The sequence below is a fragment of the Haliotis asinina genome, chromosome 6 (assembly GCF_037392515.1).
Source record: "Haliotis asinina isolate JCU_RB_2024 chromosome 6, JCU_Hal_asi_v2, whole genome shotgun sequence".
Lineage (NCBI taxonomy): Eukaryota > Metazoa > Mollusca > Gastropoda > Lepetellida > Haliotidae > Haliotis > Haliotis asinina.
In genome coordinates this window covers 35,310,737-35,322,124 of record NC_090285.1, presented here as the reverse complement: position 1 = coordinate 35,322,124, position 11,388 = coordinate 35,310,737, and the positions used below count along the sequence as shown (strand labels likewise).

Below are 11,388 nucleotides of genomic sequence, written 5' to 3'. Positions count from 1 at the left end.
AATTTTGTAGACTTGCGTGGGCTTTCTTGGATATATTTGCTTCAGGGTCTGTACGACAGACTGATTATTCCCGTTTCCCGATGGCTGTGTATGAATAGTGACTTAGTTTTATGCCCCTAACAGCAACATTAAAGCAACATCGCGGCGGATAACAGAGCGTCACACATTATACTCATCTGGGGAATCGAATCGTTTTCGGCGTGACTAGTTGCAAAATAATAAATGTTCAACATTCAGTTTCAGTGACGACGATCTAATGTGCTACAGCACGTACATTCATTGGTTGCTGGTCGTAAAATGTAAACAAATTGTATTATTTTCTCCGATACATTTTTTTAAACAAGATTGTTCCAGATTTTCAAGATGCCCACTGATTTAAAGTTGGATGAGACATCCTGGGGACTGCCGTTGCATTTCGTGCCGTCTTCAACATCTGGGAGACACTTTCAGTATGATTGCCTTGTCTGTTTGAAGAACGTTTGGATTCTGGGTAAACGTCAGTACTTCCTGTGAACAAACCAAGGCATATGCAGTTGTAACATGAACAAGAGTGTGTGGTTTTGTTTATGACCTATACGAAAGCAAAGATCTATGGACTACCTTCAGAAACAAACTATCTTTTTTTCCATTCCAAAGTCGTTTCGTGAAGTTTCTTTAGAAATAAGCTGTCCTTACGCCAGCACAAAAGAAATTGATTAAAAACCTGTGAATCAAAAGTTATTCTTTAACTCAAAAAAAGCTGAATTAGTCGTGACTTGTTGTGGTCATTTTCATTATGAACACAATGTGTTCAGCTTGGTTTGCATCCATTTCAGTCTGTATGGTGAACTGGTTGAGGTTAAATGTCGAACGAAAGGGATGCTGTGTGCTTGCATGAAGAACAATGGTTTCATGCATAACTCAGCTGGTATGATAACGTGACCTTTGCACGAGAGCCCAGGCATATACTAATCCGGCCGTTTGTTTGATAACCAACATGGTGTATGTTAATATGGTCGATGTGAAATCTGTTTCATTTGTTAAACAACCCTTTTATCTATTATTCTTAACACGTGTTGGACAATGAAATGATGATGAAAATATATTTTTAAAACGTAAATCCTACCGGTGTATCAGGCAGACGATCAAACTTCACGGCCCTCAGAACACTGATCAAGGCTAGTTTAAGCTCAACCAGGGCAAGCCGCATTCCAATGCAGATTCTGGGGCCAAATCCAAAACCTTGGAAGGCAATAGTTTTGTCTTGATCTTCAAACCTGAAGTACATTTTCTTACAGTTATTCAAATATAACAATTAAGTGTACACGTGCTACACTGTCATCCAGATAACAAATGCTCAGTTAACAAGTTTATCCCGGAAATGGAAAGTGACGTGAATAAAGGCTGACCATCTGATATTATATGGTTAGGATGTTTTCTAGTAACCAACTACCAACGTCAGTCCTATACCTTTCTGGCTTGAAGGAATCAGGATCCTCGTAGATGTCAGGATTTCGGTGTATAGCCATCGCAGGAATGAAGATAGTTTGACCTTTACTGAAAGTCAGGCCTTTGATTTGAGTGGTCTCAGAAACAATTCGGGAGTTCCTGAAAAGTAGAAATTTGTATAAGCTTGGAGCAAGGTCCAAAATGTCCATTGACGCTGAACATGTTCTTTTACGAGATTCTTAGCTAATATATTCATTGGCATTATCAGACAGTATGTACTGTTCAACATCATACTGATCATTACGGTTGGTATCCATTATACATGTTATGTCAATGAATGATTTGAATTGAACGTCAATTTAAATTATTATGGTATTCAGATATATTACAGTGTAACGAAACACTCCCAATCTAACCTATGCTGACTCTGTTTTGTTTACATTTAAATAAAGTATATGTAGTTCACAGAACAATATTCCAGCTATATATAAATAATCGATCCTGAAACAGAAAACAAAATGTTGAGTATTGTGATCAAAGATCATGCTTGACAATACGATCATTATCATCATCTCTTACGACCAACAAAGGTTGCTGGGATCCATTCTAATCAGAAATCCCACCGTTAAACTAGTCGTTCTAAACTAAAGTTGCTCTATGCTATAAGCATGATGCACAGTGCTGGATAGTACTCTAGCTTGCCTTAACACTCCTATTGTAAAACATATTTTTCCACTTACACATAACCCGGCGGGTAGAGTCTGAGCGTCTCTGAGATCACGTTGTCCAGATACTTCAGTTTCCCAATGTTGCCATAGTTTGGTTCCTCCTGACAAACAAAAACGTCTTTAAATGTATGTTTGTTGGGTTACCTTGACAACAATATCAAATAATTCATTTCTGTAATTCTGGTGTGTCACCTTGCTGAAAGGGTTCTCTGACCCAGAAGCTGTACTTTAGAAGTACAATAAAACACGGCTTGTTCTAATAATAATGTATCTTCATATTTCATAATGTCAGTCAATGAAACAGATGATTAATAAATTATCCACATTTCGACAAGTTCATAAACGAGACTAAAAACAACAGCTAGAATATGACAGCATTGTTCTTTTGGATACTGACATTTCCCAACTTTTCTTTGATTTCTCTGTAGGCCTTCTCCTGTGCATCCGGGTTCATGGCCAGGTTGTAAGATAGGAAGGAAAGGGTGGACGCTGTAGTTTCGTAACCAGCGATAAAGAACGTTATGCACTGAGCGACTACTTCATCCTTCGATAGATCTGTAAGTTGAAACTTGTGTCATTCCTTTTCAACATTGATTTTTTTGTGAATAGAGAGAAAAACGTGAAGTCAAATGAACATCTGCCACATCACCTACGTTGTATGACTCTCCTAAATCTCTCATTCGATGGAAAGTAGATGGCAGCATACTTTTACTAGTAATTATGGGATGAGTCCAGAACGTAGCTCTATCATATTATACGACAGAATAATGACTTGCAGACGGCCTGGAGTTCCGTTCCCTGTCCCAATACTGCATTGTGGTAGCCTGCGACCTCGTTGTATCGCGGTACGTGACATATCCGTAATCGGAAATACATTCTGAACTTATGACGCCTATTTTATTTAGAGATCCAAATATAGGGCATTTGATCAACAGATTTGTGAAAAAAAGATATTATTTTAACTTAGATAGTATTTCAGCGAAAGCCATTAGACGAACGTAGCCAATTAATATTTACCAAAGGGGAGAACTCCATCGTATCGCGGTAAACAATAAAATTCAATTCGCAGGAGATAAATATAGCTCATGACATCACTTCCACTATATTTTTGGCAACAATTGCAAGCATATGCAGACGACGTAGTTCAGATGGAGTGGGAAGAGTCATATATGAAACGTAAATGTTATAGCAGGTATTTCATGGATGGTCAGACAAATTTCAGATTTTAATGTTAATAATTCTGCTGGAAAATGCTTACGGAGATTCGATACATGCCGTCGGTTTGAAAACGGTAAACAAACCACGGACGTTAGGCTGTCGATTTACATCAAAATCACCTCTAAGAGCCAAGTCTAGATCGCAAACCCGGGAATACCGATTGCTGCGATACCATGAATGCCTCCCGAGACCACAATCAGCTGAGTCAACCACTAGGACAAAATGTTCCCCTAAGCACTATGGGTGGCTTCCACTTGTAGACGGCGATACCCACACCTTGCAAATGGAATAAACTGCATACTTACGCCTGACTGAATGTTTGCCTGTTTTATTAATAGAGTTGTCATCTTTTCCCTCTTCTATTGAAGCATCCATCATCATTTTCAGGAAGTCGGTTCCCTGATATAAATATTGAAAACATAAGTTTCGATACCGCCGACAGTCCAAATACAAAATGCAGAATTTCATGTAATTGATATATGGTGAAATGATGCTGAGTTTTCTGACATTTCTCCATGAGACAATGATACATCTCATCTCCTAATAATAAGAAAAAGGTCATGCGACCCTTGTAGTCTCCGTTGGCGAAAAGAATAAAATAAAAATAACAGCAAGTCTTTATAATTCTTGGCATGTTTTATTGCAGTAACAAATGGTAGAGTTCATTTAGAAGTTATAATTAGATGAAGAATGTTGTCATGGAGGCAGGAGTGTGTCTGACATGTACACACTGATGCATCTCATATAATGGTGATACGTCTAATATTACCTGTTTGTTTGTTTTATCGTTTCGCCGCTGTTTCATCATTTCATCGGTGATCGACTCAAAGAACACAACGGTGTCTCGTGGAAAGAGTCCGAAGCCCAGCTTAGCTATGATTGGTTCAAGTGCTGGAACAGCAGCTTTAAACAGAAATATATCTCCATTTGAATCTTTAAATAATGCCCAGGCATTCTGGTCGTGATTTTGTGAAAAGGTGCATACAAACAGAGGAGAGAAGAAAAACAGTTTAATGTGTGCACTGCTGTTACAGGAGTTACAGACTGGCGATAAGTTACAGGAAGTCACTTTCCTTTCACTTACCTGACACTACTGAGAATGCCTGTGCCAGTTTTGTTGGTCGGAATAACTTCCTAGCGTGTGCGACAAACGGGTGGTTCAAATCAGTTTGTGAATCAACCTTAATTCCAAAGGCAGTTTGGCAAATCACATCCATAGAGAAAGCTCCAAAGTAGCTAAAACATTCAAAATATACTAGTAAGAGTATATGCGGCAAAGTTTCAATGAAAAAAAATAATTCTCCAACCGTTAATTATTGACATATCCAGGTTTCATAAATCCCAAAGGACCTCACTGTCGTAATGAACTTGAACATGAACATGAACAAGGCAGTCGTTGCACAACATTTGCGACAGACGACAATATGATATGTGAATACATTTATGCTTGCAATGGGTATGTGAGTTTCCTTTCACAGGGATTTGTTTCAACGGATGTTTCGACTGATATACTCCACACCGCAGAACAGCATCAACGTGGACTTGAGATGTTACAAAGCTTGCCGCAGTTAACTGCAACACTGCTGGTGCCTCTTAAAGCAACATTAAATTACACACACACACACACTCACCATTTGTGGATGGACAAAATGTGATGAAGACCGTTTGTAAAATACTGAGCCTTTAGGAAAATGTCATTAGTATACCCGTCAAAAAAGTACAGGAACTGTATTTTCAATCTGCGATCGTCGAAATTGGGAGATATATGGGATTGAATCAATGTTGATATAATAATAATGGGTGCTTTGAGAATGCATCACCACATGGATTTCATTCAAAGCAAAGGTTTTCGTTCAGTTTTCGCCTTGTTAGGTGATTGGAGCCTGACATGAAAATTTCATCTTTACACTTTTCAGTCAGTAGTGTGTGATATGACCCTAAATACCCTGACTATGCACAGATGCAAGAAAGTTATCGACAAAAATGGTCTACAGTGGTTTGCTGGTATGACTGAAAAACGTAAAGATTCTTAATGACACCATAAGCACGTGTAGGAGGCTCCCACTTTGTACACGTGTTTCCCATGCATTGTGTTTGCGTATGGTGATAACATGAGATGATGCTGCATACACACGATGAATGTCATTGCAACGCTCTCAGTGGGTTTTCTTTCCAACCGCACTTCAAAGTTCAGGTTCCCCTACTGCTTTTAAAAGTATGTTATACTGAAAGGCAAAGTTGATGTTTTCGCAGTTACCAGATTGTCTAGGCCAGAGTCAATTATTTAAATACCACCGTCATAAAGTTGGATCATTACTGAGAGCGACAAACGGACAAGTCAGATTGTGATCATTAGCTTTTTATGATAAGCCCGTTAATTAATGTATCCCTCAACATAACCGTTCACACATAATAAAACTGTCTGATGAATGCCCCCACGACGACATCACACTAGGTCTGTGACGTGTCTACCGACCACTGTCTTTGGTCTTCAACTTTGAGATAATTGGTCATTGTGCTAATATTGTGTGACTGGTTTATCTAGCTCAGATTCGGTATGTACAGATATCTGTCTCACACATTAACTATTTCAAAATATATAGTTAATTAAAAATACACAGGGATTACAAGTTCGGATTGTGACCAGCATGAGCAATGACATGTATGTTCCATAGATTTTCAGCCATAACAATATTTCTTAACGAACTGGGGATATAGTAAGAGAACCTTTTTCCCTACAAGGAACCATCTTTGGGGATTGTGTAAAATATCTATCCACATTAACATATAAAGAAACATCATATACCTTCAACCTACAAACAATACTAATGCACTTACTGTATCACATTAATTCCACGGCTTTTCCCAATGTCTTTTAAGAAGTTTGTTGTGAGAGTCCTTGCACAATCGTTGATGGCTCCACACATCTAAATACAGAAGGCAAAAATCACATATTTTCCACAATACTTATTGCAGTCAAACATTGTGGCACTACTTATATCCAACTTTAAAAACCTGCGAACCGTTATCAAGTGGACAACACATTTACCGCATTCGAATGGTTACAAGTACTGGTCAGTTCGAAGTCAGTAATATGTTGCAGTTGACTATCCTGTTAACCTCCGATCTCCGAGACCAAGCAGTAATGGAATAGTATACATCAGCCTTCGCACAGGACGTCACACGCAGTCTACATAAACTGAATTCGTTCACAGGCCACAGTTGTCATTGTATACGGTTTGGATTTTTTTACCTCTAAATTTTAGGGGTTTTGTTTTCAACAATGGAATGTTCTGATCTTCATCCTACCGAAGCGAATTTATGGGGTTTTTTCCCCAGCATAAACACAAATGGAATAAAATCGAGTTGTAAATGTTATTCATTCTACTCAACGCATATACATTCTCCATATGGTTAATATAAAGACGAACAGAGTCCCTTGCCTCTTTCAGTTTGGCACCAGTGAAGGTAGGACTGATGGTAGTTCTCACTCTCTTCCACGCAGAGTCTTCTAAGATTACCAAAGATAAGTTGAAGGGGTGGGGCATTCGCAATGCCTGAAATGTATTCGAAAAACAGAAATGTGAGTGACTTTAGTTTTATGCCGCTTTTAGCAATATTCCAGCAATATCACGGCGGGGGACACCAGAAATGTGTTTCACACATTGTACATTGATTTAGGAGAATCAAACCTGGATCTTTGGCGTGACAACAAAACGCTTTAATTGCTAGGCTACCCCGCCGTTCCGAACACAGAAATGGTAAACAGACAAAACACAGTAAACATGGTACAACGTTCAACTTTGTTTCATTTGTGTGATATATAATCTTTATTTCCAGTCCAAGGGGCCTTCTTTATCACTAATTTGAAAAAATACCCATTGCTTACCGGGCGGTTTCTGAAATGGTCAAAACTCTTGACCATAACCTCTTTCAGAATTTCAAGATCGGAAATAACATAGGCGGGTCTCCTTCCAAGGAAGATTCTGCAGAATGTGATAAATGACAACGTCAAAAGTGCTTAGATAACACAAGGCACTTACTACCTCTTAGCCCACCTTACAGACGTGCTTCCATGCTCATGTTTATGTTTCAACACAATGTAATACAAAAATGTTTTAGATACCAGTAAACTCCAATTATCCTAAATACTATGCTGTTCGATATTCCCCGTTATATCAGTTACGTGTATGTGTTACTTGTTTACCAGCGACTTCCTCGTAGTATGTGCTTTGTCTGACTACATGTATGTACGTATGTATATATATTTGTGTGTGTGTGTGTGTGTGTGTGTGTGTGTGTGTGTGTGTGTGTGTGTGTGTGTGTGTGTATAGATAAATACACATGCACGTACCCAAAAACAGATCCATATAGCTTACTCCAGGGGTACAGTTTATGGCCGAAACTCTGCAAAAGAAGACGTGAATACATTTTCCTGCAATATTTCTCATCTGCCATATCAACTGTTTTAAAATGTGACAGAAGTGTTACTTTGATATGTATCAGTTCTGAATTTGAAATATTTAGCGAATAAACAAGCTCGTCTGTTGTAATATTACAGTTGGCATTCACTGGATATGTCAACGAAGTGAGTGCCTGTTGGTCATTTAGCAGACTTCAGGACTCGCCTCTGTGTAATGATCAGATTGTCGAAGGACATTCCACATTTTGTGGCATCAACGATTCATATCTTTTAAGTGTTTAAATTTTTAAGAACTTAGTTGTTTGGATGGATAACAAATCTCTCAGACTAGATTTATTTCTGAACCTACCGGACCAGTGTTGTTTCCAATACAAGGCGTTGGTGCTGGTCCCGGAATTCCCTGCTTCTTGAAGTAATTGTAGTTCCATGTTCCATATCTGTAAATCACAATCAGACAAATAGAAGAAGATAGGAGCAAATGAATATTTTGAGGATAAGAGCATACTTACTTATTAAGATCGAAGTATTGACATGGAAAGATTCAAATTGAAGAAACTGCACAGTGTATGGCATTAGCCTGTATGTCGCCACCTTGACGGCAAGAAGAGCGTTTTATGCCGTTTTCAGCACGGATTCAGTAAATATTGGAAACTTACTCTATTATATTCCATATCATGAAAGCATGTAATGTTGCCTGATTTTGTTGTTGAAACAAATAAGAAATACATGAAATGTATCAAACAGCAATTAATATTTAATTATCTAATAATTAATGAATAGTTGTTTTTTAAATTCATGATAAATCGTCAGAAAGGAATCACTACGGCAGTAAGAAATGTGGTAGTGTAAATCTTAAGGTGATAATATAAACCAAGCTCTAAGTGATGATGATAGTGATGGTAGTAAGCTCTCTGCAAGAGTAATACCACTTGGAACCTTCCGTGTATCACCTATATAACGATCATCGAACGCAATGTCGGGCGGTAGGGTAGGCTAGTTGTTAGAGCATTCGCTCGTCACACCAAAGGTTCGAGTTCCATTCCCCACATGGGTAGAATTTGTGAAACCCATTTCTGGTGTTCCCCGCTAGATTCTGATGTTCACTGTTGCTAAAAGCGGCGTAAAACCATACTCAATAACTAAATATGGAGCATTACTGTCCCTCGTCGAAACTCGTTGTGTCTTGCATGAAAATATACCAGATTATGTGACGATAACCTTGGGTACATTTCTCCTGAATCATTCTTTTCATTGCCACATGAACGTGGTATGGAAGTCTTTAAAGTTACTCAGTCTGAGGAAATGCGGGCATTGCTTGAATAATTACCATCTGTATCTATTAATGTACAATGAATTTCCCTTTGGGGACTGTTAGAGTCTGTCTTACTGATAGGAAATACACATCGACTACGATCAGACAGGTGCTGAAACGCTTTAGAATTACCCTTGACCTGGTAGTAGACGAGATAATTTGGTCAGGCTCGCTGATTTGGTTGACACATGTCAATGGGGTATATCTATGTTCGTAATGTCAATCACTGACACGATTGCTGAGTGCTGCATTGAACAGACTCCGATATTTACACTTTAATTTGAAGACTTATTTACGCTATTGACATAATGTACTCAATCTTTGCAAAATACGTAATGCTATCCAGAAACGGCAAGCACTAGTGTGGAAGGTCCATGATGACCTTCCGGTAGCCATTTCGATCAACAGAAAATATTCAAGACGCCTACATCCTTTATGGCATACGTCATTGACACAGACAGACGGACGGACAGACAGATAGACTTGTATGCAAGAAAACATACACAGGAGCATACACATGAACACACACATGCATCACAAATACATACACACAGAGGGCAAAAGACAGGGAGACAAACACACGCATGCACGCGAACAAACACACGTACATGGACATTTTGAGCTATGACCATGCCAGTTGTAACCGTCAGCGTTGGATGGTGACCGTTTAACAGTATGTTAAAACTTGGGTTTTGCACAAGTTTACAAAGTGTATTCATTTTAAAAATAGTATTGTTTTGTGATTAGTCTTTCTCCCAATGTGCATAAAAACCGTTGCCATAATACAAAAACTCGTCTATGTATAAAGTTCTCTACTCACATGTAGATCAGAACTGTGGCCGCCAAGCACAGTAGGAAATACAGTGGTACATCCACAAGTCCCAAGATCTCCATGTCGATATGACGTCTAAACGAGTAAGCAGGTCTTTTATAACACCGAAAAAAACATAATCACGTGTCCTAGTTATGGCGTAATGGAACGAGTCAACCTGACGGCGACTGGTGCAATTTTCAAGCATGTGATCGAGGAAGGGATGGCGTTTACTACAGCAAAATCGCATGTACGCTGCAGTTGCCTGCTCTAGCCATAAGTAGGGTCGTTTACACAGTAGTTTGGGGCTCGGTTTGGGTTGTTGGCGATCCTGTTGTGGATCTTTTCACAAGGCTGATGTGTACAGGTTTATCAGTCATTTCATATAGTGCATATGTAAACACTGTTCCAGTTGACAGACAAGTCCTTGTTCGTGATATGACACTGCACGTTTGAGCCGTTTAGCTCTTCCCACTGGTTGGAATTATTTTATTTTTATTTTATTTTGTTGACATATGTATCAATGTGATGTGGCTACAGTCCCTCAGTAACCATGCTCGATGCCCCAAATCTTTACATTTCTTGACCAAGATCTTTTATTGATAAATCTTCATTTAAATTCTTTGAAACACAACCTTTCGCGGTCATTCCAGACCTTTTCATCAGGTGAACTGACAGTTGATGCTATGACGTCGAACCTATGATGTCATAACTATGCCATGACGTCACAATACATGTGACATCACAATCGGTCTTCTTGTTTTGTAAGTTTCCGTGTGAATGTGAGCAGAGCAATAGTATTTGTACACCGTATTTCGCATTATTCCAACAGATACCAGAAATGGGAGCCCAGAAATGGACTTCGTACATTGTGCCCAGGGAATTGAACATGTTTTTTCGCCGTGACGAATGAACGCCTAAATCCGAAGGATATCCTTCCGCCCCCTACTCATGTGAAGGTATGGAGCATTGCTGTGATAGGTGAGCTCAATACTATGGATAGTCAAAGGGATGTTTTCACGATCCCGCAATCTCAACGAAAGCGAGCTAAATAGCCAAAAGTATCAGAAAGCGAGATTTGACGTTCTCGTGTCATCTTATACACAACACTTTTTGTCAGCAGTTGAAAACGCGAGAATGAGACACTTCGGACATGATGTAAAATATTGCAATCTCGACTAGTCCATTAAGGACCAAAGAAACTTCTCGCTACTTCGTATTTGTTTGGACTGTTAAGTTCGAGACTGGGAGACAAAGGTTTACCTTTGCTTGTATTATTTAATTCGCTTATATTATTTTGAATGGGACAACCAAGTGCAAAGACACTAAAGCAAATGCAGGCGCTTCTACAAAACTTAAAAGAAGTGCAAGCGCACGTACAAAATTAGGCATACACACCTACTCGTTGCTCGATGTGTCATCCTCTTCTGTTTTCGTATTTCAACAATGAATCCAGAATTCTAATTTA

The 11,388-nt window shown here is 38.9% G+C and overlaps 1 protein-coding gene across 1 annotated transcript; it reads right to left on the bottom strand.

Annotated features, from left to right (window-relative positions):
- Positions 1-288: 288 nt before the first annotated feature.
- Positions 289-10,003, bottom strand: LOC137287269 (cytochrome P450 3A21-like). Its single transcript, XM_067819503.1, has 14 exons — positions 9,930-10,003; positions 8,147-8,234; positions 7,729-7,781; positions 7,264-7,360; positions 6,818-6,931; positions 6,213-6,301; positions 4,459-4,610; positions 4,144-4,277; positions 3,680-3,773; positions 2,554-2,711; positions 2,169-2,257; positions 1,450-1,587; positions 1,106-1,256; positions 289-507 (listed from the first exon to the last, which is right to left on the bottom strand). Exons 1-14 carry the CDS (start codon positions 10,001-10,003, stop codon positions 427-429), a joined length of 1,512 nt encoding a protein of 503 aa, XP_067675604.1. The 3' UTR covers positions 289-426.
- Positions 10,004-11,388: the final 1,385 nt, after the last annotated feature.